The 27,898-nt window shown below is 39.8% G+C and overlaps 3 protein-coding genes across 7 annotated transcripts in view; 1 reads left to right on the forward strand and 2 right to left on the reverse strand.

Moving 5' to 3' along the window:
• Positions 1-716, reverse strand: part of esf1 (ESF1, nucleolar pre-rRNA processing protein, homolog (S. cerevisiae)) — a 64,590-nt gene extending 63,874 nt beyond the window's left edge. The window contains exon 1 of one of the 3 annotated variants that reach the window (XM_041212191.1): positions 656-716. The gene's annotated coding sequence lies outside the window, so the exon portion shown is untranslated. The other 2 variants (XM_041212200.1, XM_041212185.1) reach the window with 2 other exon arrangements.
• A 155-nt stretch (positions 717-871) lies between these two features.
• ndufaf5 (NADH:ubiquinone oxidoreductase complex assembly factor 5) lies at positions 872-25,635 on the forward strand. 3 transcript variants are annotated; one of them, XM_041212221.1, is made up of 11 exons: positions 872-1,257; positions 8,093-8,133; positions 8,311-8,374; positions 9,595-9,642; positions 12,031-12,134; positions 12,414-12,453; positions 14,272-14,469; positions 15,201-15,261; positions 15,641-15,724; positions 17,373-17,455; positions 22,737-25,635. In XM_041212221.1, exons 1-11 carry the CDS (start codon positions 1,006-1,008, stop codon positions 22,827-22,829), a joined length of 1,068 nt encoding a protein of 355 aa, XP_041068155.1. In that variant the 5' UTR covers positions 872-1,005; the 3' UTR covers positions 22,830-25,635. The 3 variants fall into 3 exon arrangements, with proteins under 3 accessions (XP_041068155.1, XP_041068148.1, XP_041068160.1); XM_041212214.1 differs by lacking the exon at positions 8,093-8,133 and adding an exon at positions 1,615-1,712 and having other exon boundaries at positions 891-1,257; XM_041212226.1 differs by lacking the exons at positions 8,093-8,133; positions 15,641-15,724 and adding an exon at positions 1,615-1,712 and having other exon boundaries at positions 891-1,257.
• Positions 25,636-25,692: 57 nt separating this feature from the next.
• Positions 25,693-27,898, reverse strand: part of LOC121287991 (protein sel-1 homolog 1-like) — a 56,326-nt gene continuing 54,120 nt past the window's right edge. The window contains exons 16-18 of the mRNA XM_041206201.1: positions 27,645-27,817; positions 26,471-26,599; positions 25,693-25,812 (exon numbers count right to left, since the gene is read on the reverse strand). Coding sequence (XP_041062135.1) covers positions 25,693-25,812; positions 26,471-26,599; positions 27,645-27,817 — 422 coding nt within the window. The remainder of the gene's footprint in view (positions 25,813-26,470; positions 26,600-27,644; positions 27,818-27,898) is intronic.

Consider the following 27,898-nt stretch of genomic DNA (forward strand, 5'->3'; position numbering starts at 1 on the left):
CTGTCAACATTTTCTGCATTTATTCCCCAGTTATACTGTTAGTCATTGGCTGTAATTGTAGTGAACACGGTTAAACTTGTAACATAAAAGTAGGATTTCCGTTCTCAAATTATGCACTATTTGGTTTATATTCACGAGAGCTCAGTCCGATGCGATTGAGGTAGCAACTGTTTCTGGTCTCTGCTTAAACCCTTATCTATGCCTTTCTTGGCTCTGGACCTGACTATTCCAACACACTCCTGACTGGCCTTCCATCTTCCACCCTCCAGAAGTTGATTTTAATCTGATTTTAAATGTTTCGACGTTGGCTGCTTTACTTTTGGCTGCTGAGCCCCCAAACCTTTAAGATCCTTTTCCTAAACCTCTCCAGCTCCTCTCATTTGATATCACTCCTCCTGGTCAAACACACACTACTGTGGGTTTGGTGTCACAGGAAGGCCAGGATAGGTAAGGATGGCAGATTTCCTTCCCTAAATTTGGGTGGTTTTTCACCAGCCCCTAACAACCCACTATTACAGATACTAAATTTAATTAATTGCATTTAAACCCCACAGCAGCCAAGGACCCGTGTCTCGGATAGATCACCGACATAACCACTTAGCCAAGGTAGGCAACTGAACGACAGGCGACACACAGATGCGCATGTAAAACCCACCAGATCCGCGTGCAACCCCCGGGAGCCTCCAGCCCGACGTGGGTGACCCTTCACCTGCCGGGCGTGGTCGAGCTCAGCGCGCATTTTACACGGAGGGGGTTTTTCCCCACAACGGCCCGCATTTCCTGGCACATCCCATTCAGTTTACTCCCTTTGGCTGCAATGGTTCGGTCTGACCCGAGGACGCATGCGCTGTGGCAGTCCAGTAGCTTCCAGTTGACTGTGAGGCTCGGTGGGCTTCACATCCGGTTAGAGCTCCCGGCCAAGAGTAGGGTCCTCCTTCTCCCTCCCCCCATCCGCCTTGCCGCGCTTCTCCACGGCTTTTCCTCTTCGTTCCGCACCCGAGAAGGATGAGCGGGATTCCCTGCCGGCTCCGCTGCTTGGCCGGGTGGTGTGAGCGACGGCTTCATCTCTTCCTTCTACCCCCCACCAACCTTGGCCACCTTCCCAGCTCTGGGAGCGTCGCCGACCTTAGGCGGCGGCCGTGGTCTTCGAGAGCGGAGAGCGCCATGAACGTATTTGACAGAAAGATGAAAAGGCGGCAGAAAAACTGGGCGTCTTCCATCCCCGGGAGTGGGAAATATGATTATCTGAAAGAGGAGGTAGGTGGATAGGTTACAACCTGATAATTCATCACTTTTTCAATAAGGGCAGGCATTAAATAACACGTTAAACCGATACAAGAACAGAAAATGCTGGAAAAACTCAGCAGGTCTGACAGCATCGGTGACCCTTCATCATTGGGCATAAGGACTCGAAACGTTAACTTTGTTTTTTTTCTCTTTCTCCACAGATGCTGTCAGACCTGCTGAGTTTTTCCAGCATTTTCTGTTTTTGTTTCAGATTTCCAGCACCCGCAGTATTTTGCTTTTATTTTAAAACGATAATACAGGTACACAATATATTTGGTTATTGCTTAAAGTAAACTCTGATTGAAATATCCATTTGTATTCACTTAGAGGAAAAGAGGCCATTCAGCCCCTCGCTTATTCCTGACATTCACTGGGATCAGGACTGTTTTGTGCCTTAACTGCTTTACGTGGGCATTATTGGCACGGTCAGTATTTATTGCTTATCCCGAATTCTCCTTCACTCTCTTGCATGGCCATTTCAGAGAACAATTAAGTGTCAACCATATTACTGTGCGGATCGGAAGTCACGTGGGTCAGATTGGTTAAGGATGGCAGATTTTCTTATCTAAAGGGCATTAGTGAACCTGGTGGATTTTTACAGTGATTTGGTAGTTTCACGGTCACCATTATTGAGACTAGCTTTTTATTTTGCATCTATTTAATTGAATTAAATTCCCCAGCTGTCGTGATGGGATTTGAACTGCTATCTCCAGATAATTAATTCAGGACTCTTGAATTATTTGTCCAGTAACATATTCATTGTGCTATCTTGGTTCCTTAATCGTGAATTGCTTCACACTCTGGAAACTAGACCTTCTCCAAAATACTACAGCAAGTCCTCTTTGCTCATCACTCCTGTCCTTGCTAACCTATGTTGGCACTTAGACAACAAACATCTAATTTAAAATACAGCAAGTCTTTGCTTAAAGCTGTAATTGCGTTCCTGAAAATCACGACTTTTAGTGAAGCAACTTGTAAATGAATCATATTTTCCCATTAAAACCAATGTAAAAGCTGTAGTTAAGTTCTGTAAGACCTTGCCAACATTATACCCTGTAAGTTGAAATGCTTTAGATTGCTAAATTCCTATATTGGTAAAGGGCTTTGAAGGTGAGCGAAGAGAGGCAGGAGGAGCAGCTTCGACAGTCATTTTTAAAAAAAATCCTTGATTGTATCAGCTCGAGTTGGGCATTTCTGCACCATCTAGACTCTCACTTTACAATCCCGAGTCTTGGCTTCAGATTGGATCTAGACCTGGAATGGCAACGCAGGTTCAGGAGAAGGAATGGCAAGTGGGAGAGTCAGGGAGTGGAAGATTCGGCGAGACCAAGGATGTGCAAGAGGGTGAATCAGGGAGCAGGAAAGGCCACAAGTCGGAGGGTCAGGGAAAGGGGAGGCCGCGAGTCAGAGGGTCAGGGAAAGGAGATGCTGCGAGTCATACGGTCAGGGAGCAGAAGGACCACATGTTGGTGGGCCATGGAGAGGAGAGTCCACTCAAATGGTGCTGATCAGGTCACCTGGCCCTAAATGGGAAACAACATTAAAACAAATCTCGCAATGCTAAACGAGAATACAGGCCCCATTAACTGACTGACGTTAAAGCTAAACAACGTTAAACGAGGTGTTATTGTACTCAATCTCCCGTTTTTCAAGTTAACTTTTCATGACCCTGCCCCTCCCTATCTCTTTAACCTCAGTGCTACAGCCCCCTGCCTCAAGCTCTCTCTGCCTCTGAGCTGTTGTTCGTTCTTCAGCCCACCATTGACTGTCCTGCCTTCAGCCACTGAGGCTCACATTCAGATTATTCTCTTTGCGATCCTTCTCTGGAGAAGCTTTTGGTTATTTTTCCTAATGTTCCTTCCTTTAACCCAGTGTCCATTTTCCCAATGACACCTCTGTTAAGTGCTTTGGTGAGTTTTTCTACATTAAAAGTGCAGTATAAATTGTAAGCTGTTACTTTGACACCAGGAAAACAACATAATCTGTGTGTGGGTACTGTTATGGCACAGCTGATGGTAAATGCTGATTTGTTCGAATCCCAAGGAGAAACTTGAAGCAACTGCTACAACTTGTCTTGCAGTTTGTATAAATTTCGAAATGCGTGCCTTGAATTCAGTAGTAATAAGACCACCTAGTCTTTTAAGTTTTTACAAGACTAGATTAAACATTTATTAATAAGAGAAATTATTTTAAGCACATAGATATGTCTATAAATTACTACTATAATAACTTCTAAATCTCCTGATTAATCTAACTCCCAGTTACGCTTTTGTTAAGGCAACAGTAAGACATATAGATCTTAAAAGACCCAGGCAAGGTGACAGACAATACCCTGAACCAGTTGACTTCAAAGTGAGTTTTCTTTACTTCAGTTCTTTGAAAAAAGCAGCTTGAGGCATAGATGCTGAAGGCTTTTCACACTCGTTAGATCCTAAAATGCCTACCTTTACTCACAACTTTTGTTCCTTTATACATATTTTCCCCTTTGAAGCAAATTCCCATTGCTTCAGTATGGCTTTGGACTTTACCTTTACCTTTTGATAACAAAAATCCCTCATTTTACCAGTAATCTTTGGGAAAAATAAACACCCTGTTTCTGAACTCCACCTGACTAGGTGACACATTTCACTCCCTCTTTTGAAGATAACCTAGCCTGGTTTATTTAAAAATAGAAATGTCCTTTTACAGCTTACATTCTAAACCTCCTCCATGTTTACATCAAAGCTTTCAGACCAGCTGCCTTTAATCCAATTAATACTCACTCTCACACACACACATATATATATATATTTTATATATATATATATATATACATATATAGACACAGTTAACACAATAAATTCCAATAACATTATTATATCTTCCTGATAGTGCTGAGGCTTAGAAAACCAGAATAATAGAAACTTGTTTTTATTGTGCATTATTGCTTATCAAAAGAATAAATTTGGATTTCTTTTGAACAGAAAATGTATTCTGTTTAATATCTGAATGCAGATTTTGTTTTGTTCCAGCTTTTCCAGTGCAATCCTGGCCATTCTTCCACATTGTACCCTCCGTAAACTAGAGGTCATCCAAAACTGCTGTTTGTGTTCTTAAACCAACTCTTACTCACCCATCAACCCTGTGCTCACTGACCTACATTGGCTCCTGGTTAAGCAATACCTCAATTTTAAAATTCTCATCCTTGTTTTCAAATTCCTCCATGGCCTTGCCCCTCCCTATCCTTGTAATCTCCTCCAGCCCCACAACCCTCTGTTATCTCTGCGCTGCTCTAATTCTGGCCTCTTGAGCATCCCCAATTTTAATCACTTCACCATTGGCAGCCGTGCCTTCAGCTGCCTAGGTCCCAAACTCTGGAATTCTCTTCCTAAACCTCTCTGCCTCTCTCTCCTCTTTCAAGACTCTCCATAAAACCTAACTCTTTGACCATTTTTGGTCATGTCTTAAAATAACTATCTCCTTTTGTGGCTCAGTGTTAAATTTTACTTTAATGCTGCTGTGAGGCACCTTGGGATATTTTATTATGCTAAAGGCGCTAAATAAGTTGGTGTTTTGCTTTGGGATACCCTTGGGATATTCTCTTTAAAATATATGACTGTAGTTTTGATGCTACACTGATTATAATTGAAAATAACTTCCTAGATTAGGGGCATTGCGGTCTTCACTGCCAGTCCTGGGTTTTCTGGTTCTTTCGTCAGAGTTGTTGTGATAAGATGGCAGTCTTTTATTTAAAGCCTTCTGTACAGAGTTGGATTTCTAATATCCTATATGAGGTGGAACAAGACATGCATTCACTCTTAATTTCCTCAGTGCGAGTTTCTGAGTTCAGGTACCTTGCCTGGAAGTTATAATGTGAAGACGAGGCACTTCCTCACAAGTAAACATTGCAGACTGTGGGTACTGTTATGAAATAGAAGTAGCTTAAGTCAGTTATATTGGTATTTGTGGGCGTTAGGAATGAGTTTTAGCTTTAATGTTTAAGTTTGATTTGTATTTCTATATATGTGTTAAGAAAGGTCAAAATGAGTTTTAGTTTCACTGTAAAAAAGTGCTTGCATTTCTAATGAGTGTTTACGACTTAAGTTAAGCAAACATGAGTAGAAAACAGTGCTGTTGCCTAGCAACAGGAGTCTAGAGAAGCAGGTCCCTCCCACAGACTCTCACAAAAGCTAGAAAACAGCACAAAAACAAAAATACCTGGAAAAACTCAGCAGATCTGACAGCATCTGTGGCAAGGGATACAGTTGATGTTTCAAGTCCATATTACCCTTCATCAGAACTAAGACATATAGAAATTAGATGAAATATAAGCTGGTAGAAGGGGGTGGGACAGGAGAGCTCGATAGGGGATAGGTGGAGGCCAAGAAGAGACTGCCAAAGGTATCACAGACAAAAGGACAAAGGGGTGTTGACGGTGGTGATATTATCTAAAAGATGTGATAATGGGGACATTAAGGGAAGTGAGCTAGTGGCAGATGGCCCTAGTGCAGGTGGGGTGGGAGGAAGGGATCGAAATGGGCTAAAAGGTGGAGATGAAACAATAGATCAAAATAAATTTAAAAATAGGATAGAAAAGAAAAAAATATATTGTAAAAAAATTATAAATTATTGGAAAAAGGGGGATCGGAAAGGGCATGGGGATGGAAGAGAGAGTTCATGCTCTGAAATTGTTGAACTCAATATTAAGTCCGGAAGACTGTAAAGTGCCAAGTCAGAAGTTGAGGTGCTGTTCCTCCAGTTTGCGTTGAGATTCTCTGGAACATTGCAGCAGGCCAACGACGGGCATGAGAGCAGGGTGGTGTGTTGAAATGGCAAGCGACAGGGAGGTCTGGGTCATGCTTGCGGACAGACTGAAGGTGTTCTGCAAAGCGGTCACCCAATCTGCGTTTGGTCTCTCCAATATAGAGGAAAGTGGGAGCAGCGAATGCAGTAGACTAAACTGAGGGAAGTACAAGTGAAATGCTGCTTCACTTGAAAGGAATGTTTGGGCCCTTGGACAGTGAGGAGGGGGGAGTTAAAGGGGCAGGTGTTGCACCTTCTGCGGAAGATGCCTTGGAAAACAGTGGTTTTGTTTTGGAAGCTGTTGGAGTTCAGCAGATTTTGAAGATAGCTGCCAGGCAGGAGCAGCCTAGGAGGGGCAGATAGCCAGTCCCAAACTAAAGAAAGACCCCAAAATCGAGAGGAGTGGAAGAGGGGAAAGTCCAAAGAAGACCTTCTGGTAAAGGAAGGAATGGAACCTGGAAAAGGCCCTGTTAAGTGAAGTTAAGAGTGAGGGGCAGAGAGAAAGGCTCCAAGCTTCAGATTTAAAGAAACAAAAGCTGCAGAAAGAAGATTTAATGTGAGAATAGCTTGCAAGAGGCAAAAGGTTCAAAGAGACAACTGAAGATCTGTAACTCTTTGCTATGGGCATGTGAAGCAGTGGTGTACTGTTGCCAACTGAGTCAGTGAGAGAGAGTGCATGGTAGACAGCTTGAGTGCATGTGATGACCCAGGGAAGAGGAACATCGGAAGGAGAGTTTGAAATCCTGGAGATAAATCCTTGCGGAAGGCGTCTGAGAGAAGGCATCGATTTGTGAAAAGATTTCCAAGGCAATGTCTTCAAGTGGAGATTGGAAACCCTCATGTGAAAGAATGAGTTCAGTGAGATTGGTTGGCTCACAGTGTGACAAGCATCTGGTGGGAGTTGAGGAGAGATCCATAGCATCTGGCTGAGGTGGCATCTATCACTTGGTTTCAATGTGTGGTGTGTCTGACTGCAGGGTGCCATAGGTGTACATGGACTGCGTACTTACTGTGAACATTAAAGTATAAAATAGCTTTTGTAACTGGTGTTATCCTTACAAATCTGTATACATGTAAAGGTATAGTTGTGGGTGAAGGAGCATTGTGATATAGTTCATCATTTCTTGTTAAGTAAATGTTTTATTCTTTTGTTTAAAGTTCATCAGCTGACTCCTGTGACTCTGTCAATAGCTACTCTCCATGCATCTAAACAAACAACTAAAAGTTAGAATCTACCAGGCTGCATTCCAATCTGGGATCAGACTTGTCCAGGGATAATCTCAACTGGAGTCATAACAGTATCCATGTTGTTGTTTGAATCCGCAATGCTATTGGGAGATGCCGATGAAACTGCTTGTTTGAACAAGTTTCTTGAACAGTACTGGTCTGCATGAACCTAATAGGGAGACAGCAATCTAAAAACAATTATACAGTATATTCAGTTTGTCCTCTCAAGATTCGCAAAAATAAAAATCAATGTTTTTGCGACTGTACTCAACTGAGCCATTTCCCAGACTTCCAGAGTGTTTTGTCAAGGCATTCCATGTTACTATCTCCTATGCAATGGAACCACTACTTAGAGCCACAAAGAACATAAGAAATAGGAGCAGGAGTAGGCCTTTCGGCCCCTTGAACCTGCACTACCAGATCTTAACTCCACTTTCCTGCCTGTCCAACATTCTTGGAACAGACATGAAATATCTGATGGAAAATCCATATCTCAAAGCTTCCGATTTGTGCATCAAAGGAAACTATGTTGTGTGTGGGCAGGGGGACGGGGGGGGGGGGGGGGGGGGGGGGGGGGGGGCGGGTTGAAAGCTTGCTTCTTCCCACTTTACAATGTCTTTGGGGATTCACTGGACTAACCTCTAGAACAGGAGCAGGCCATTTAGCTCCTCAAGCCCTGTTCTAATTCAGTCAGATCATGGCTGACCAATTGTAAAGCAAACTGTATCTATCTAAGTTGCAGTTATGAGTTATGTTTCTACATCCTCTAGATCACAATAATTTTGCAATTATGCAGGTTGGAAGCAGAATTGTGGATCGTGTTTTTGATGTTGCGAGGTAAGTTTTAAAACCGTTATACTATCCTTTATATTGTCATTAGTTCAATATTTCCTGCATCAACAGTGTATCCAACATTATAATCTTTCTTTCTATATTCTTGTTAAAATGGTACCATTATGCAAAACTGTGCATGAAATTTTATCTGCATGTGATTTTACCTTTGTTTTGCTTTAGAACCTTTCCTGTTGCATTGGACGTTGGATGTGGAAAAGGTTATATAGTAGAAAATCTAAACAAGGTAACATCTGCATAGCTGGTAGTAAAACCATTTTTTAAAAAAAAGGCTGTCTGAAAGAGAGTTAATACCTGTTCATTCACATTTTGTGCCTGGTTTTATCACTTCTTCAGTTCTCTGCCTGAAGTCAGGTCCAATTCACAACACTGTGACCTCCACCATGGACAGGGCAAGGGGGCAGATCCTGAATCCACTCCAGCTGGAATGGGGATCAAACTCTGTGCTGTTGGCTAAAATCTGATCCACACCAACCATCCAGCCAACTGAGCCAGCCGGCCCCTAACGGAGTCTGAGTTGCTGTGGCAACATAGACTTTTGCATGCGTGTTGTAATCTGGAGCTATGAATAGTGATAGTAGAGGCTCTAAATTTCTTTCCATCACATGGCTGATCAGGAATATCTCCTGTGTTTACTGCTTGCCATTGGCGTGTGTTGGGAGGATTTGCAGATTGATGCTCAACCTGTTTGGTCATGTTATGAACGTATCTTGGCCATCAGGTTCTGGAGTGGGACTCAACACTGGAGCTTCTGGCTCAGAGGCAGGGATGCTACCCACTGTGCTGCAAGACCTCCTACTTAAATTAATTCCCCTTTTCTGTAAAATACTCATAATTTAAAATTGATAGCTTTAAAGACAGTGAGGAGAATGTGAAAGTTTAGATTGTTGCAGCATTCCACAATGACATACGATATAGCGTGCTTTTTCATAGGTACAACTAATATATATTACAGAGTTTGGGCTTGTTTCCGAGTTAAATTTAAATTCAGTGTTATACTACCCCATCAAGACAATCTACATCTTTCCATATTGTGCATTAGCCATGTCGCATCAGATTGCTGTATTGCTTCACGAATCATGAACTGGAGAGTCTTTGTAGCAATTGTCCCGAGATGCAACACAGCCATGAAACTCTGGTCAATGCATTGTGTTGGATAGAATTTTACACAGTTATCGACATGTTCATGAAGACTGGGATGCCAAAATGGAGCATACTTGAGCATTCTTTTAAAACTGAAGCACTCATTACACCAAGAGTGGCACAGAAGAATTTAACTTAGTATTTACGATCATTTGTGTCTTTTATTGCAGAACATGAAAACCTTTTAATTGAAAATGTTTTCCTGTACCTGTATCAGTACTCAAAACAAATGAATGAATTGAAGTGGTTATGTATAAAAGAAGAACTAGTCTGAAGAGTTTTTTTGTGCTTGTTTTATTTCAGGACATCGTTCAAAAACTCTTTCAAGTGGATATAGCAGAGAATGTTTTGGTAGGTAGCCTGATGAATTTCTTTATAATGTACTTTATTTTGGTTTAAAGAAATATGTAATGACTAAGCCCAGCAATTAACATTCAATGCGAACACATGACTTAAAATGAAGGAATTTTTTACCCTCAACACTTGAACAAGGCCATTATCTTCATGTTTCTCATGCTAGATTTGGAAGTCAGACTATTTAGTTCTCTACTCAAGGATCTGCTCCCAACAGGACTATTGGAAACAGTGACCGAACGTCTACCAAGCCCAAGGCTTAAAGAGAAGCTAATCATCTCCCCTTGACATTCAATGGCATTACCATCACTGAATCCCCCACTATCAGCATCTTGGTTACCATTTACCAGAAAATGAACTGGACTAACCCTATGAATACTGTGGCTATAAAAGCAATTCAGAGGCTGGGAATTCTGTGGCCAGTAGCTCACCTCCTGACTCCCCAAAGCTGTCTCCAAGGCACAAATCAGGAGTGTGATGGAATACTCTCCACTTGCCTGGATGAGTGCAGCTACAACAACACGCAGAGGTTCGACACCATTCAGGACCAAGCAGCCAGCTTGATCGGCAACCCATTCACTATCTTAAACGTTCACTCCCTCCACCATCAATGCACAGTGACACAATGTGTACCACCTACAATATGCATGACAGAAACTCACCAAAGCTCCTTTGACAGCACCTTCCAAACTCACGACCACTACCACCTAGGACAAGGGCAACTGATGCATGAGAACACAGCCACCTACAATTTCCCCTCCAAGCCACACACCACCTGACTTGGAATTATATCGCTGTTCCTTCACTGTGACTGGATCAAAACCCTGGAACTCGCTCCCTAACAGCACTGCGGGTGTACATACATCATATGGGGTGCAGCAGTTTAAGAAGGCAGCTCACCACCACCTTCTCAAGGGCAGTTAGGAATGGGAAATAAATGCTGGCCTTGCCAACGATGCCCACATCCCATGAAAGAATACATTTTAAAAAGCCACCCCCCCCCCCCTCCAAAATGGAAGAAATGGAAAGATAGGAAGCTAGTAATCTCATAATATTGAAATTTCAACATGTGAACACCCACAAAACTATGTTCTGTGGCCTTGCCCAATTGATATGTGCTGTTAAGAGCTTGAGAACCTGAACTCCCAAATCCTTCTGCTTTTCATCACCCAGCTTTCCCCACCTCAAATGAACAATTGGTGAATAAGTTATTGTACAACCTCATTTCACAGTATATGTTAATTAAAGCTTTGCCAAATAATTTAAAGCCGTCAGATCTTTTAAGAGGTGAGGATGTGAATTATTTTCATCATTTGTACTGAAGTTATCAGTTTTCTCCCTGAAGATATGCATCCTAGAAGGACATTGGTAAATCAAAATGATTTCATTCCATACAAGTTAAGTACAGATGAACTGCAAATACGGTGTTGTACGTTGATGTACCAATGTTTTGTGTGGCAAAATAGTAGGATAGGAATTTTCATCTCTAATTTCTTCCCTTTTCCCTCATCCCCAGGTTGGTTATATCATGTGGAGTCACCAACTTAAGAGGTGGTGTTGATTCCAACCCCCCCCCCCCACCCCCCCAACTCCAAAATGGTAATAAAATTGAAGGGCAAGTCAACATTTTGCCCACTTTTACACAGCCCAGGAGCTGTGTCTGAGAATAGCCTGTAGTATGAAGGTTGGGAAGGAAAATAACTTATTGTGGAGTGGGGGCTGGAGGGATGGTAAGAGGAGAAAATGCAGAATATTTATGGAATCCAGAACAATTGTACTTTGGTTGTTGTGCTGTTTAATTACCTCCACCATTGAATGTAGGCAGAGGTAATGTTTTCACCAGTTTGTTACTCTGTTTGTAAACAATATATCTTAAAACCAATTGCACAGATTTCAACAAAACTTGATACACAGGCTATGGTCCAAAGAAGAACTGATTAGTTTTTGGTGAAGATGCTGATCTAGATCCTAGATTTTTTTAAAAGGATCTGTTAACATTGGGCGATAGGGTGAATTGACTTTTTAAAAGGATGTTGTGGGTTGTTTTATTTAGAATATTGTTGATTGTCTCAGCAATTCTGGTACAATTTGTCACAGCTGTCAAGATGTGGGCAGAGTTTTCAGAGCAGGCTGTTGAATGTGGATTGGCCTGAAGCCTCCTCAGTGAGAAGAAAGCACTTAAAAAGATTTATTTTTCAGTTTTGTGGTTACAGAATATAAACCAGGTAGGGAAAACCCCTTCAAGGAAGAACTGTGTAATTGTAATAATGTTGAATTAGCACAGTGTCTATGCTCTACTGAGTGTCCTCTTCACTTGTTAACAACTATACCTGTTGAGCAGTCATAATTTTCTAAACTTTTTAAAATTTAAATGTTCCTTTACAGAAACACCCAATTGAGACTGAGATTCCCACCTATCGTATCTTAGCAGATGAAGAGTTTCTTCCCTTCAAAGAAAATACATTTGACCTCATTCTTAGCAGTTTAAGGTACATGAAATGTGATTAAACCACCTCTTCTAAATGAATAAAAGTGGCTGACCAGTTCCCGTTGGAAATATTTCAATCCTTGAAATTGGATGTTTACACAATGTTGTATAAATCAAGTGTCTCCAAAGACAGAAATGTGATTTGCAGAGGACATGGATTTGAATTGTACAAAATTGTTTGATTTAAATTGATCTACAATCAAAAATAATTTAATCCCAGATTATTTGTAATTGAAATAATTTAAAAGAATTTTTAAAAATCTATCTCTCTTATTTTCAGCTTGCATTGGGTGAATGACCTCCCTCGTGCATTCAGACAGGTAAAAATGCCTTTAATACTTTTCCAAACAAATAGGTCGGGAAACAAAATTGAACAATGGATGCTGTTATTGCTCAACTAATATTGGTTTTGAAACTGGTGTTTAATACTTATTTTTAATAGCTTAATTTTGTAACTGGAAGCACATTTCCATCTTTACGAAAGAATACAGCCACATTTTAAGCTATCATAATCTCACTTGTATTAATTATAATCTTGAAAATAACAATTTACAAATTTGATCCATCTACTGTGTTTGACCATGAGGCATAGAAAATGACTATGGTAATATTTCGGCTTTGTTTCTATTCTGACAAGCCGTATAAAGATTTTACAGTGAAAATTGTTTTATTGTTGGTGTACATCAGCAAAATAACTAATAAAATTTATTTGCTTTGAATGAACATTCAGTCCACATCGCCAAACTTTAGTTTCCTGGTATACCGCTTTCAATTATGACCACTGGATTCTCCACAGTTCGCAGTAATGTGTTTTAATGGTTGGCAGCAGGAGATCTACATCTGTGAAAATGATCTTGCTGATTTTACCTTCCTGAAATGGTGTAGCTTTGCGATTCTTTCTGCTGTTTCGATAAAGAACTGTGGAGTCACCTGTGCAGCTTGTTTATGTTTAAGTTCGAGGATGGGGATTCGTATTTATGAAAAGAAGGGGAGGTGACAAATGTAGTAGGGTGGGATTGATAACACAAACTGTTGTTTTAATTATATTTATTATGTAGTGCATTCAGCAAGTTGTTCGTAGAAATGTAACCTGTCAGAAATTCACACCCAGCCAATGAAGAAAATATTCTGAGACATGAATAAAAGCTAGATTTTGTGGAGAGTTGTATGGAGGGAAATGGATAGCTATGGTGCCAGTTATGGTGCCAAAGGCAGGGAGGAGGGAGTGGGGTTGCAAAAGAGGCCAGAACACAAGGAATGCACTACTTGCAAGGGAGTGGGTTTAGGACTGGAGGAGGTTAGAGGTAGAGAGGAGTGAGGATGTGAAAAGTTTTAAACAAGATGCGGTTTGTAAATTGGGAGAGTTGAGAGACTAGAAGTCAATCAATCCACTTCATATTGTCCATTCAGAAATTTGTTGCTTGTTCATCAAAAATCAATAAATGAATAATTAACAATGAAAAAGAGAAATTACAACATCACTAAAATCTGACTGATTGAATATATGTTCAAAACTATTTTAATGCATTTAACATTATAACTTAGGCAACAAACCCATAAAAATCACATAGATCAAACAAATGTTCCTTAAAATTTCTGAAGATCTCTAAAATTGATGTCTCCTTTCTATCAATCCTTATACCACCTACCCATTCCCCTTACCAGAATTCATAAAGAAAAAACAATGGACATGTTCCAGAAGAATGGCTACCATGGGAGGAATGAGAGAGAAAAAAAATGCTAGAGAGAGAGAGACACGGATGGAAAAGGAAGATGCAAAAGGAAGTTCATGTAGATCAGTGAGCACAGGGCTAAAGGCTGAGAGGGATTTGGTAGAGGATGGATAAGAGGAACAGAGCTTTGGATGAGTAGGAAGATTGTGGATAGGTGGCTGGCCAAGGAAGCTTTGAAATAGCACTCAATCTCATTTTGGAAGCTTGAATACATCAAGAAAAGAATTAGCAATAAAGATGTTGAACAAATTTGTTTTAATTTCTGATCATCTCGCAGCCCAAAATCATAAAATTGTTGGCTGCTGATATTGGTTTAAACCCTGCACCAACATATATATTTGTTGGCTTGCAGTTTATGGAATGTGGTGACTATACTACTTACAATGATTATCCCATTCACTGCAGATTCATTATTCATTGAAACCAGATGGAGTGTTCATTGGTGCCATGATGGGAGGAGAAACCCTATATGAACTTCGTTGTTCTCTGCAGCTGGCAGAACTGGAGCGGGAAGGAGGGTTTGCACCTCATATATCGCCATTCACTGCTGTTACAGACTTGGGAAATCTTTTGGAACAAGCAGGATTTAACATACTAACTGTGGTAAGGCAAATTAAAAAATGAATTAACTATTAAATATAATCTCCCCAATTTGCATAAAGCAAATTTGTGTTTCAAAAAAAACCAGGGACATGAGATCATGTATTATTCTAAATACAATACTTGTTGTTGCAGCTGGAACTAGTTAGCTATTATTTTCTTCCCATTTCCTTCACTTAATCTGTCTAAGGCACCTTACTTCTCTGGCAGAGAGGACAGACAGGAGAAAGGGCCTGGGGTTCTGGCAATGTCGCTTTCAGTTGGAAGGTGCAGAATGGCTGGTCCTTCTCATCCCTAGTGGAACTAGAAGCTGGTCTCCACTTGTTGAGATGAGAAACCCTCTATTAATCACCAGGCTAATGCCATGCCTTAAAACACTATGTCAGCCTAGACTAATAAGTAATCCCTCTCTTGCAAAAATGAAATTCAGTGTATCCATAAATAAACTAAATGAAGTCATTTAAAAAATCAGAAGAGGTAACCTTTGAGTTCCTCTATAAGAGGAATTTTGGTGTAGGTTTTCAGCTTCGCTCCATAAGCTGTGAGGATAAATACCTATCTCTGTCCTGACCTTACAGATTAGTCAGCCATTAGTCAAATTTTGATCTGCCTTTTAAAAATAGGAAACTGAAAAGGGAGAAATGTGGGCTTGAGTGAACTAATACTTTAAATGTGAAAAATAGTGTCAGAGAGAAGTGTTTTATATCCAGCTACATATTATTCATTTCCTACAGGACATTGATGAAATCATGGTGAACTATCCTGGAATCTTTGAAGTAATGGAGGACTTGCAAGGTGAGTGGACATGTGTGTCTTGTCTTTACAACATAAATACATAGGTATTATATGACAGAATTTGGTGTAATTGAGAACTTTGGTCATTTGAAATTTCATTTCCAAAATGTTCTGTAGTAATATAACTACAAATATTAGTTATCTCAACAAAAGTTGCATAAAAACCACGGAACAGAATTCTGTTTATTACTGCGTGAAGGAAGTGGAACAGCATGAACATTTCAGTCGTGGTGTATCAATACACCTGCAGCCTTCACGTTATAGGATCATGGAATGATATAGGATAGGGAGGCTATTTGGCCCATTGTGCCCATGCCAGATGTGATTATTTTTTTAAAAATCTCTTGACAGTTCTGTATTTACTTCTCTAAATCTGAAGGTATGGGAGAGAGCAATTGTGCTTGGTGCAGGAAACCCTTGTTGCACAGGGACACAATGCTGGCAGCTGCAGCAATCTACAAAGGTGAGGCAGTGGTTTAGAATTGAATCTGATATTTGGGGTGAAGTGAAAGGTAGGTTGCATATTTAATTTTTTTTAATAGGTGCAAAAATCACCAGCTTTTCTGCAGAAATTATGCTTCGTACTTTCTGTTAACATAAAGAAATTAGTCCGCGTCTTAAATATGCTAAATTAACTGACCCGACAAGCACGAAGGAGCAAAAATGTAATAAAATCAAGTTGTGAAAATAGCTTTAAGTTTGAGTTCAATGATAGCAGTTCAATTACATTGAAAGAACTCTTCCTCCAGCCAAAGTAAGCTGCACATTTTTTTTAATTAATGAAATAATTCCACTGTAGTTTATTTCCCTGCAGAGATCCACTACTCTGTACTTAGCTGAAACTCTAGTTTGCTGTCTTGCCCACGTCCTGATGCGTATGCATGGTAAGGAAGGTTATGCTGCTCTTCATGAAAGTGCTTTTCAACTAGCTTAGAAATGGATCTCAGCTGAGACACTTAAAGTGAGAAGCCTCCAGGGGATAATGACAGTAGCATCAAGCTTTAATTCTCAAAGAAAGTTTTTACTTTTTAAACTTATTCAGTTGATTTGGAGTAGTTTCTACTGGAAATATTGTCTCCCATATACTTCTAAGTACAATCATGTTATCTGGAGATTTAAAAAAAAAATAGGTTCCATTCATACATGAAAATTAAGACTTTTCTCATTGAAATGTGCTACAACTTACACCTTCATGCAAAGACAGGTACTTTTCTTTATTATTTCACAGGATGTGGATGTCGCTGGTTAGACCAGCTTTTATTGCCTATCCCTAATTACCCTTGAGAAGGTGGTGATGAGCCACCTTCTTGAACCACTGCTGTCCATGTGATGTAGGTACACCTACAGTGCCTGTTAGGGAGGGTGTTCCAGGATTTTGCCGGTGCAGACACGATGGGCCAAATGGCCTCCTTCTACACCATAACAATTCTGTGATTTTGACCCCGTGACAGTGAAGGAACACCAATGTAATTCCAAGTCAGGATGGTGTGGCTTGGAGGGGAACTTCCAGGTGATGGCGTTCCCATGCATCTGCTGCCCTTGTTCTTCTAGTTAGTAGAGCTTGTGGGTTTGGAAGGTGCTATCAAAGGAACCTTGGTGAGTTTCTGCAGTGCTTATTGTAGATGGTACACACTGCTGCCACGGTTTGTCGGTGGTGAGGGAGTGAATGTTGAAGGTGGTTAATGGGGTGCCAAATAAACCGGCTGCTTTGTCTTGGTTGGTTTTGAGCTTCTTGAGTGCTGTTGGAGCTGCACTCATCCAGGCAAGTGAAGAGTATTCCTTCACACATCTGATAAAATTGAATCAGAAATGGGACGTTAGAGAGCAGGCTTCCATTTTTGCACAGCAAGTAATGGAGCAGTGTAAATCAGTCAGCAAATTAGGGAGCTTCTCAGCTCACGACATATCTTATCTCTGCTTGAACTTGCTGGTCGTGTGTACATTAATAACAGTATGAGTCGTGAAGTCGCCGTTATTTTTGCAGGTTACTAACTAGCCTCCTGAGCTTTCCAGGAGAAGTTTCAATTAGTTGCTGTCTACATTTAAAATAACACTTGAATATTTGTAATAATCATATTAAAATACCCTGCTTTAATTGTCTCTTTCCAAAGAGATGTATGGAAATGATGATGGGTCTGTGCCAGCAACGTTTCAGATTCTGTACATGATTGGCTGGAAACCCCATGAATTACAGGTATGTAGATTACAAGTATTATCTCTAAGGCCTTGCCATCATTCTGAAGGTTTGGTGCCCAGAATCGGACACACTGCACCAGAGATTGCGCCTAACCAGTGATTTATAACTTTTTAAAATTTACTCTTTCATGGGATGTGGGTGTCACGGGCAAGGTCGGCATTTGTTGCCCATCCATGGGATTGCCTTTGAACTGAGTGGCTTGCTAGGCCATTTCAGAAGGCAGTTAAGAGTCGATCACATCACTGTAGATCTAGACTTACATGTAGGCCAGACTAGGTAAGGGTGGCAGATTTATTTCCCTAAAGAGCATTAGATGATAGTTTATTAATTGAGTTTTTAAAATTCCACCCTACTGGGCTTTGAACCAGAGCATTAGCCTGGGCCTCTAGATTACTCGTCTAACGACATTACCATTATACCACCATCTCCCCCTGGCATAACCACCTTGTTTTTGTACTCTGTGTCTCTGTTGATAAAGTTAAGAATTCTGCATTCTTTTTCTAAGTCAGTCTTCTCATCTTGTTTGGCCACTTTCAAAGATTTGTGCATGTACACTCCCATCCCTTTCCCAGGTCTCTCTGTTCCTGCACCACCTTTAAAATTGACCTATTCGGTTTATATTCCCTCTCCTCACTCTTATCACAGTGCATCAAATCACACTTCTCTGTGTTAAATTTAATAAGATCATAAGCAGTAGGAGCAGGAGTAGGCCATTCAACCCTTTGAGCTCGCTCTGCCATTCAATGAGATCGTGACTGATCTTCTACTTCAACACCATTTTCCTGCACTATTGCTGTATCCCTTTATATTTTTAACATGTAGAAACCTATCAATCTCAGTCTTGAATACACTCAATGACTGATCTTCCACAGCCCTCTGGGGCAGAGAATTCCAAAGATTCAGCACACTCTGAATGAAGAAATACCTGCTCATCTCAGTCCTAAATGACCTGCCTCTTATTGTGAGACTATGTCCCCTGGTACTAGACACCCCAGCCAAGCCCTGTATGAATTTTGTATATTTGAATGAGATCACCTCCCATTCTTCTAAACTCCAGAGATAAAGGCCCAATCTATTTAATCATTCCTCATTGGACAATTCCTCCATTCCAAGAATTAATTTAGTGAACCTTTGTTGCACTCCCTCTATGGCAAGTATATCTTTCCTTAGTTAAGGAGACCAAAACTGCACACAATACTCCAAGTGAGGTCTCACCTAGAGAATCAAAGGTTATTGGGGTTAGATGGCAATGTGGAAATCGAAACACACGATCAGCCATGATCTTATTGAATAACAGAGCAGGCTTGAGGGGCCGAATGGTCTACTCCTGTTCCTATTCCTTATGTTCTTATATAATCTTTACTCCTACACTCAAATCCTCTTGCAATAAAGGCCCACATACCATTTGCCTTCTTAATTGCTTGTTGCATCTGCATTTAGCTTTCAGTGACTCGTGAACAAGGACACCCAAGTCCCTTTGAAGTTCAACACTTCCCAGCCTTTCTCCATTTAATAAATACTCTACCTTTCTGTTCTCCCTACCAAAGTGGATAACCTCACATTTCTCCACATTGTATTTCATTTGCCAAATTTTAGCCCACTCGCTTAGCCTCTCCGAATCCCTTTGAAGCATCTTTGCATCCTCCTCATACCTCACACTTCCACCTAGTTTTGTGCCATCTGGAAACTTGAAAATATTACCTTTAATCCCCACATCCAAATCATTGATATAGGTTGTGAATAACTGGGGCCCAAGCACTGATCCTTATGGTACCCCACTAATCTCAGCCTGCCAACCTGAAAATTACCCATTTATTCCTACTCTGTTTTCTGTCCGTTAACCAGTTCTCAATCCATGCCAGTATGTTTCCCTCAATTCCAATTCATCTGCTATGTGTCTGCCCATTTTACCAGTCTACTATTGAACCAAGCCAAAGCAACCTGGTATTAAAATTAAATCTGTGATTGATGAAATGTGACAGAGTCAACTGAAAATTTAAATAAACTTCACATTTGTGGCACTATTTTAACTGTAATCCAAGCTGCTAGGTGTGGGAAGAATGCATATGCAGCGGGTAGGCAACAAGTTCACATCTGCAGTTTCTTTCATGATGTGAAAAGCTGGTTTTGTTTGTTAATTAATGAAGCCTTGGTGCAGACTGCCATACCTGTCCTCTAAACTGGGGAATAGTACATGGAAGCATGTGACCAGATTGATAGGCAACCAGCAAACAGGCCAAAAGCGTTTTCACAAAAACATTGGGAGTAATTTTAACCAAATCTGCCTGTCAGGAAAAAGACTTCAGTGAAGAGTAAAAACAGGCGGGGTGCAAAACCGACATTGCACCTGATCCTGTCAGTTTACCAATGGGGTTGTGAGATTAAAATCGTCCCCATTGTTTCCAATTCCATCTCTGCTTTCTTGCTAGTTCTATTGGTATTTGGCAATTACCATAAAAAGGAAGCATAAAACTTTTTTCTTTTATAGAGGAGGCCTTTCGGCCCTTTGAGCCTGCTCTGCCATTCATTAAGATCATGGTAGAACTTTTACCACAGCTTCGCTTTCTCACTTTATCCTGTATTCTTTGATTCTTTTAGTACACAAAAATCTATCAATCTGTCTTGGATGTACACACTGATTGAGCAGCCACAGCTCTCTGGGGTAGAGAATTCCAAAGATTCACAATACTGAGTGAAGAAATATCTCCTCAACCCAGTCCTAAATGGCCATCCCTTTATCTTGAGACTACGACACCTCATTCTACACTCTCTAGTCAGGTGAAACCACTCTCAGCATCTACTCTGTCAAGCTCCTTAAGAATTTTACATGTTGCAATGAGGCTATCTCTATTCTTCTAAACCTGAGAGAATATAGATCTAGTCTACTCATTCTCTCCTCATAGGAAAATCCCCTAATCCCAGAAGCTAGTCTAATGAACCTTTGTTGCACTCCCTCATGAGCAAGTATAGCCTTAAATGAGGAAACCAAAACTGTATACAGTACTGCAGGTGTGGTCTCACCAAGATCTATATAATTGTAGTAAGATTTCTTTACTCTCATACTCCAATCATTTTGTAACAAAGGCCAACATTCTAACTGCCTTCCTAATTGCTTGCTGTTTCTGCATGTTCACTTATTAAGATCTATGTTCAAGTACACCCAGGTTCCACCTGACATCAATATTTTCCAGTTTCCCACCATTTAGAATATATTCTACTTGCCTATTTTCACTACTAAAGTGGATAATTTCACCACATTATAACTGCCACATTCTTGCTCATCACATAACCTGTTTACATAAGAACAAGGAGAAGAAGTAGGCAATTCAGCCCCTCGAGCCTGCCCCGCCATTCATTACGATCTTGGCTGATCTCATTTCGGTCTCAACTCCAATTTCCCGCTCTCTCCCCATAACCTTTCAACCCATAACTAATTAAAAATCTGTCTCTCAAATTTATTCAGCATCCACTGCACTCTGAGGTAGTGAATTCCACAGATTCACAACCTGAGAAAAGTAATTCCTCCTCATCTCTGATTTAAATCTACCACCCCTTAGCCTGAAACTATAGCCTCTCATTCTAGAATACCCCACACAGGGAAACATCCGCTCCATGTTTACTTTGTCTATCCCCTTTAGCATCCTATATACCTGAATTAGATCTCCTCTCATCCTTCTAAACTCTAGCAAGTATAGGCCTTAACTGCTCAATCTCTCCTCATAAGACAAGTCCCGCATCTCTGGAATCAATCTAGTGAGCCTCCTCTGAACCGCCTCCAATGCAACTGCATCCTTCCTCAAAGGGACCAAAACTGTGCACAGTACTCCAGGTGCGGTCTCACCAAAGCCTTGTACAATTGCAACAACACTTCTCTATTTTCACACCCTATTCCTTTAGCAATAAATGCCAAAATTTAATGTGTCTTCCTTATTACCTGCTGTACCTGCATACTAGCTTTCAGCAATTCATGCACGAGGACACCCAGATCCCTCTGCACTGAAGCATTCTGAAATTTCTCTCCATTTAAATAATACATCCTTTTACATCCTCCTAGCTTGCCACCTAGCATTGTATCATCAGTAAACTTGGATACATTACATCTAGTACCCTCAGCTAAGTCACTGACATAGATTGTAAATAGCTGAAGCCCAAGCACTGATTCTTGCTGTACCTGACTGGTTATAGCCTGGCAATCCAAAAATGAGCTGTTTTCTATTTTTAACTTACTGTTTTCTGTCTTAACCAATCCTCAATCCATGCTAATGTATTACCCCAATTCCTAATTTTATGCAGTAACCTCTCATGTGGCACTTTAGTAAGTGCTTTTTGAAAATCCACTGGTTTACCTTCATCTACCCTACTGGACAGAACCTCAGAACACTAAACAGATTTGTGAAACTAATTTTCCCTTTTCTTAAATCCATGTTGACTTTGTCCAATAACATAATGATTTGCTAATTGCCTAATTATCAAATGCTTCCTTGCTACTTGTTCATTGATCTAATTCTTGTCTAGTTTGATTTAAGCCAGTCTGGTGCATTGTGTCTCTAATATGCTAGATACAAGTTTAAGTAGCTTTATTCATCATACAATATGATTCAGTTGTCATTCTGTACTAGAGCAGTGTTTTTTAGCTTTTGCACCAGTAGCCAATTTTTTAAAAAGGCAAATAAAATTCATTAATTGGCTATGTCACATTAGTATAGATTTATAACTTTTTATAAGAGCAATAATATTAGCCACATGGTTTTAAATAGTGATTCTCATTTAGTATGGCAATCATTTTATGGGCAGGCACTTGGTCCACTTGAATCCAGATAGCCTCAGCTGTATCTGATCTAACAGAATCAATTCTTTCCAGAGCAGTTATGTTTTTATTCATAAATATAGCCAGCTTGGCTAAATGAAGGTGAGGAGTTTCATCAGAGAGGAAAATGGTGTTGGATGGGGATTATACAAAGAGCGTAATAAGATGGGAAGATTTATTTTCAAAGTTTTATTTATGCAAAATACGTAAAGGTAATAAAATATTAGAGGGAAGAATTTAGGACTCTTAATTAGTTTTTTAATTTTTACAATAGTGTCAGGTTTCCTAATTAGGACATAAAAGTAAATATTTTTCTTCGTAAATTCGGTTAGATTGAAGAGGGAGTGTATGCTTATTGTTGATTTCAGTGTATCTAGAGTGTCTGGCATGTGCACCCTTGTCAGTTCATGTACATAGGAGTAACTTATTGTGCTGCCGTGTATTACATTCATTATCTGTGTTTTCTTTCAGGCTAAGCCAGCACAGAGAGGTTCTGCAACATTATCAATTGGTGATCTGGGGAAAATGTCTGAACCGATAACAAAGAAGGATAAAGATTATTAAACAGTTGTAAACATTAATCCTTTATATTTAAATAGCAATAGTATGCCAAGCTTGGCTTGTATAAATGTAAATAATAAAGAATGATTATGATCATTCTCAAATTAGACATTAATTATTTTATTGCTGGGTCAGCCTTTGTTTCCTGGCCAAGATGGAGGGCAGCTGATTACTCCCTGTCTTTTGCCAATGTTTTGGGATGCTGGGAAGTACAAGAGGGCAGCCTTGTGTGACTTGTGCTCCAATTATTTTCTTCAGTCATCACTTTCCCCGATAATACGACTGAAAACAGATGTGCACTGGTTTGAAGGAATTGATGCCGTACCATCCCAGAACACATTAGAATCAGAGATGTGAATTTACATTCTCCTGTTTTCATGGAATGCACTATTGAAGCACCAACACATTGCTCCTTCATGCCTGGCTTTTAGGAATATAGTAATTACAATGACAGAAGATAAGTTTATGCTGCAACAAGATCATCTCTGTTAAGAGGTTGCTTCATTTATTTGACCTGAAATTGAATATTTTAAAATGGATTATGTGTTTAAAACATGTTTAGTTGCTTATAGAATGGTTACTGTAGAGAAGGAGGCCATTTGGCTTGTTGAGTCCATGCTGGCCCTCTGTGTGAACAATTTAGTTAGTCCCACCCAAGGCCCTCTTCCTGTAGGCCTGCAACTTTTTTTCCCTTCAGATGCTTATCCAATTCCCTTTTGAAAACCACAAATTGAATCTGCCTCCACCACAGTCTCGGGTATTGTATTCCAGATCCTAAGTTTTTCTTTAAGTCACCTTTGGTTTTTTTACCAAACATTTTAAATCCGCAACCTTTGGTTCTCAATCCTTCTGCCAATGGGAACAGTTTCTGTCTTTCTACCCAGGCTAAATCCCTCATGCTTTCCCTGACAGCTCTAGTGATTAGTGAGTATCTGAGGCATACAGATTAGGAAACCAATCTCTGCTTTAAATTGGTCAAGTTAAGATGATAATGATCCCAGAAGTAGCTTCACCCTGTGTTTTTTTTTGCCAGGGAGGGGAAAAGTCACAGCTCAGTTCCTCATCACTGTTCAGAAGCTCTTGCTGGAATTGCACATAAATGGATGTTGGGTGAGCACAGGTTTGGGTTTTGTTGTGATGTCCCGTGAAATTATGACCTAAGTGATTTGAGTCATTACTTGTGTTATAATTTCCTGACACTTGTGCTCAACTCTACAGTTTCCCTTGTTGAAACAGTTTAAGTATTGATTAAAAGCAATGAAGGTCAGACGTTTGCTGGATTAGTGCCAGTTTTCACATCACAGCCACTTAGATTTAAAAATAGAGGCATTTAGTTGCTTTGTAACGATTTGAATTCTTGCTGTTAGATTGTGTAAGTCACTTACAACTCTACTTTCAAACTCTCAACTGTTTACTCGTTGGCATTCCATTCACAATACTTCTGTAACTGTCTATCTCCTTATCCTCCAGTTCTGATGCCCTTGTTCTCAAGCATTCTCTTTAATCTCCCATTCTGGCCATTCCCCTGGTATGGATTTCAGCTTTGCAACCTCAAGTCCAAGGGACACAATTTTGAGAACATCTATTTCAGCCATCCATCGTAGTGGGCACATACTTAGGGCTATATAGTTACATAGGGCTGGACCACATGGTGCATTATCAGATTTTGCTGTCCTCCCCTAAAACCACTCGATGCTCCAGGATCTTTCTGGGGCGCAAAGATAAGCCTTAGCTTCTTTCCTCCACTACCACTGGTCTTTTTAAACTCCACTCCCCATTCCTTCCACCCTCACCTCCAACAACATGAACAATGAGCTCGGGCATTTCTTTGTTATTGGGGGTAAAAAGAAATGCTTCAAGATTTAAAAAAAAAAGGAATTATCTGTAGTACTGGTTGTGGCCATGTGGTACTGCATCTAAGCTACCCTATTCTGACTGGAATTCTTCCAAGGAGAGAGCTCTGCGCATTCATGTGAAAAATCCCTCTCCTGGATGTTAAATTTAAACTAATACTTGTTTTGGAGAGTAATTAGCACAGACTTGTTGCGGCTTAGAAGGAGGCCATCCTGCACATTCTTCCTTTTCAGATTACAATCTAATTCCCTTTTGAATACCTCAATTGAACTTGCCTCCGATACACTCTCAGGTAGTGCATTTCAGACTTTAACCAGTGAAGAACATTTTCCTCATGTCGCCCCAGCTTCTTTTGCCAATTATTTTAAATCTGTGCCCTCTTGCCCTGATCTTTTCATGAGTTGGAACAGTTCCTCCTAATCTACACTGTCCAAAACCCTCATGTTATTGAATACCTCTCTCAAATCTCCTCTCAGCCTTCTTTTCTCCAAGGAAAGCTGTCCTAACTTCTCCAATCTAGCTTCATAACTGAAGTTCTTCATCCCTGGAACCATTCTGATGAATCTTTTCTGCACTCTCTCCAGTGCATTCACATTCTTCCTAAAGTGCAGTGCCTAGTACTGGGAAATTATTGGAAAGTTAACCTTAATATCTGCACTCCTGAAACATTTAGATTAGTTGCTGTATTAACACAATTAAATTGTGCAAAGAAGATTTTTTGTTTATATATAATTGTGAATAATTTTAATGTATCATATTTATAACTAGTAAATTAACACTCTTTAATTAGCCTGTCACTACTTATAGAAAAAGCAACTGAGGATAAAGATAACAATCTGTATACACTGACATTTTGATTGTGTTTAATGTTGCTGTATGTTGAAACTTGTATCTTAAATCGTTACATCACTCCTTTTTGTAAGTTATTCATAGAAAAATTAAATTTGTAAAGCAACTCTACTCCTTTGAAACCTTGACTCCTGCAGGATGTGTAACTCATATAGCACATTTTCTAGCCATGCCTATAGGCCATCAGAACAGCTAGGAGCAGTGTTAAAATCATTATTAGAAAGAGATCCCAATGAGGCCACAGCAATTGATCCAGACTTATTTGTTTCCATACTTCACTGAGCTGCAAAAATAAAGATATTGTTAGCAAATCTGCATTAAGCCAATGCTTCTTGTTAATTAATTTACCCCCAATTTAACTCTTGCCCATAAAAGTACAGCACTGTTGTTAAAAGGGTTGCTAACAATATAGTCTTGTTAAATTTTTCATGAACAATCTACCTTTTGACTCCAATAAACACCAAAATCAATGCTTTATGCATGATGAAGAATGAGACATGAATAGAGTGCTTCCCAGGTGTGTTTCTTACAACAGACTATAGCTCAGAAGTACTTTAGCTCTGAAGAAGAGTCATATGGACTCAAAACATTAACCCTGTTTCTCTCTCTACTGATGCTATCAGACCTGCTGAGTCTTACCAGCAATTTTTGTTTCTATTGAAAAAGTACTTCATTGGCTGTAAAGTGCTTTGAGACATCTGATGATCAAGAAAAATGCTATATAAACGCAAGTCTTTCTTTTACATATTCAATGGTCAAGTCTTAAAATACCTAAGTCCTATTCCCTAAAACTCCTCCACCTGTCTCCACCTTTTTATTTGTAGTAAAGTAAACTTACGACCATTCTTGTGAATCTCTTCCTCCACTGGCTCATGGTCAATTTCCATTACAAGACACCTCAGGAGTTAGTTTTACATCAACAAATGTAAGGTGATACTTACATTGGCATACTGAACAGATTGGATGAGATTTATGGCTCCGAGTTTGCACAGTGCCAGGAAAACTGGTATATGAGCATCTGTACTAGTTTCTGCGGCCAAATTGTAGAATCTTCTGGCTAAGTGAAGATCCTAAGAAAGAGAACATATATTATTTATCGAAATATGATTCAGGTTCAGTTAAGAGTTATGATATTTGGGATTTGAATTACTGGAATAATTTATGAGGAAACTCTGGAAAAACATGAGGTGATCTTCTGAGATCTAGTTAAAAGATAGATTCAGAACACAGGAAGGTAAAGGGGAACAGGATTTTAAAACTTGCCAGTCTGGAGCTTTAAAATGAATGTATATTAATGCTGCCAAATAGTGCTTATCCCCTGCCACAAAGAACTGATATTTTATCTGAGATGTACTTTTATCAGTTGTATAAAGAGCATGATACTCATGACCCTGCAGATAACCAAAATATCTTTGAGGTTAATGTCCCTGTTTCAGAATCTGGGCTTAGTGTATGATACAAACATCATAATCAATCAAGGCCATTTCTTCTGTCCCATGTGCAATATTCCAATTTGTAGCCCAGATGGTTGGTTCAGCATTAAAGAATACCAAACCCAAACATCAGCTGGGGCTATAGTTTAAACATATGCCTGCTATTTGAGATCAAAATTTATGAGCACAGAATCATAGAATGCTTACAGGACTGGAAGCCATTAAGCCCATCATGTCCATTCCAAACACTTCCAGCTTTCCCTCCAAGTTGCACATCATCCTAACTTACCAACTATGAAGGAACAGCATTTCTGAGTCAAGGTCCCCCATTTGCTAGGTGAACATTATCATCACAAGGACTGCAGTGATTCAAGAAAGTCCTTCACCATCTTCTCAAGGCAAGTAGGCACAGGCAATAAATGCATCTTTGCCACTCTCACATGTGCTGAACAACATTTTAAAAATCGTTTAAACCCCTCAGCCAGGTTACATTGCCTTGAAACGTAGTCCTTCACATCAACTATTGTCCTATACAAGAGCTTTTTGAAGAATCATGTAATATGTTCTGATATAGTAACTCAGAATATTTTTAGAAATGTTTGTTATATGAACAACTTGAAATAATATCTATTCAAAAACAATGTATATTTTCATTCTGGTAAGAGAAGTGACTGCTCCATACCTGCTCTGCCCCAAGACCACATTCATACATGTATGCTAAATTGAACATAGCTTGTGCACTGTGTTGCTGTTCCGCAGCTAAACGATAGTGAATTGCAGCTGTTTCATAATCCACGTTCGTTCCATAGCCATAGTAATAATAATCACCCAGTTTAATTCTGGCATATGAATAGCCTAGCAAGCAAAATAACATTTCAAAATGTAATTGAAGCTTGAAATTTATGTATGGATTGCAATTTTTTTATTACCTGCGTT

The sequence above is a fragment of the Carcharodon carcharias genome, chromosome 2 (assembly GCF_017639515.1).
Source record: "Carcharodon carcharias isolate sCarCar2 chromosome 2, sCarCar2.pri, whole genome shotgun sequence".
Classification (NCBI taxonomy): Eukaryota; Metazoa; Chordata; class Chondrichthyes; order Lamniformes; family Lamnidae; genus Carcharodon; species Carcharodon carcharias.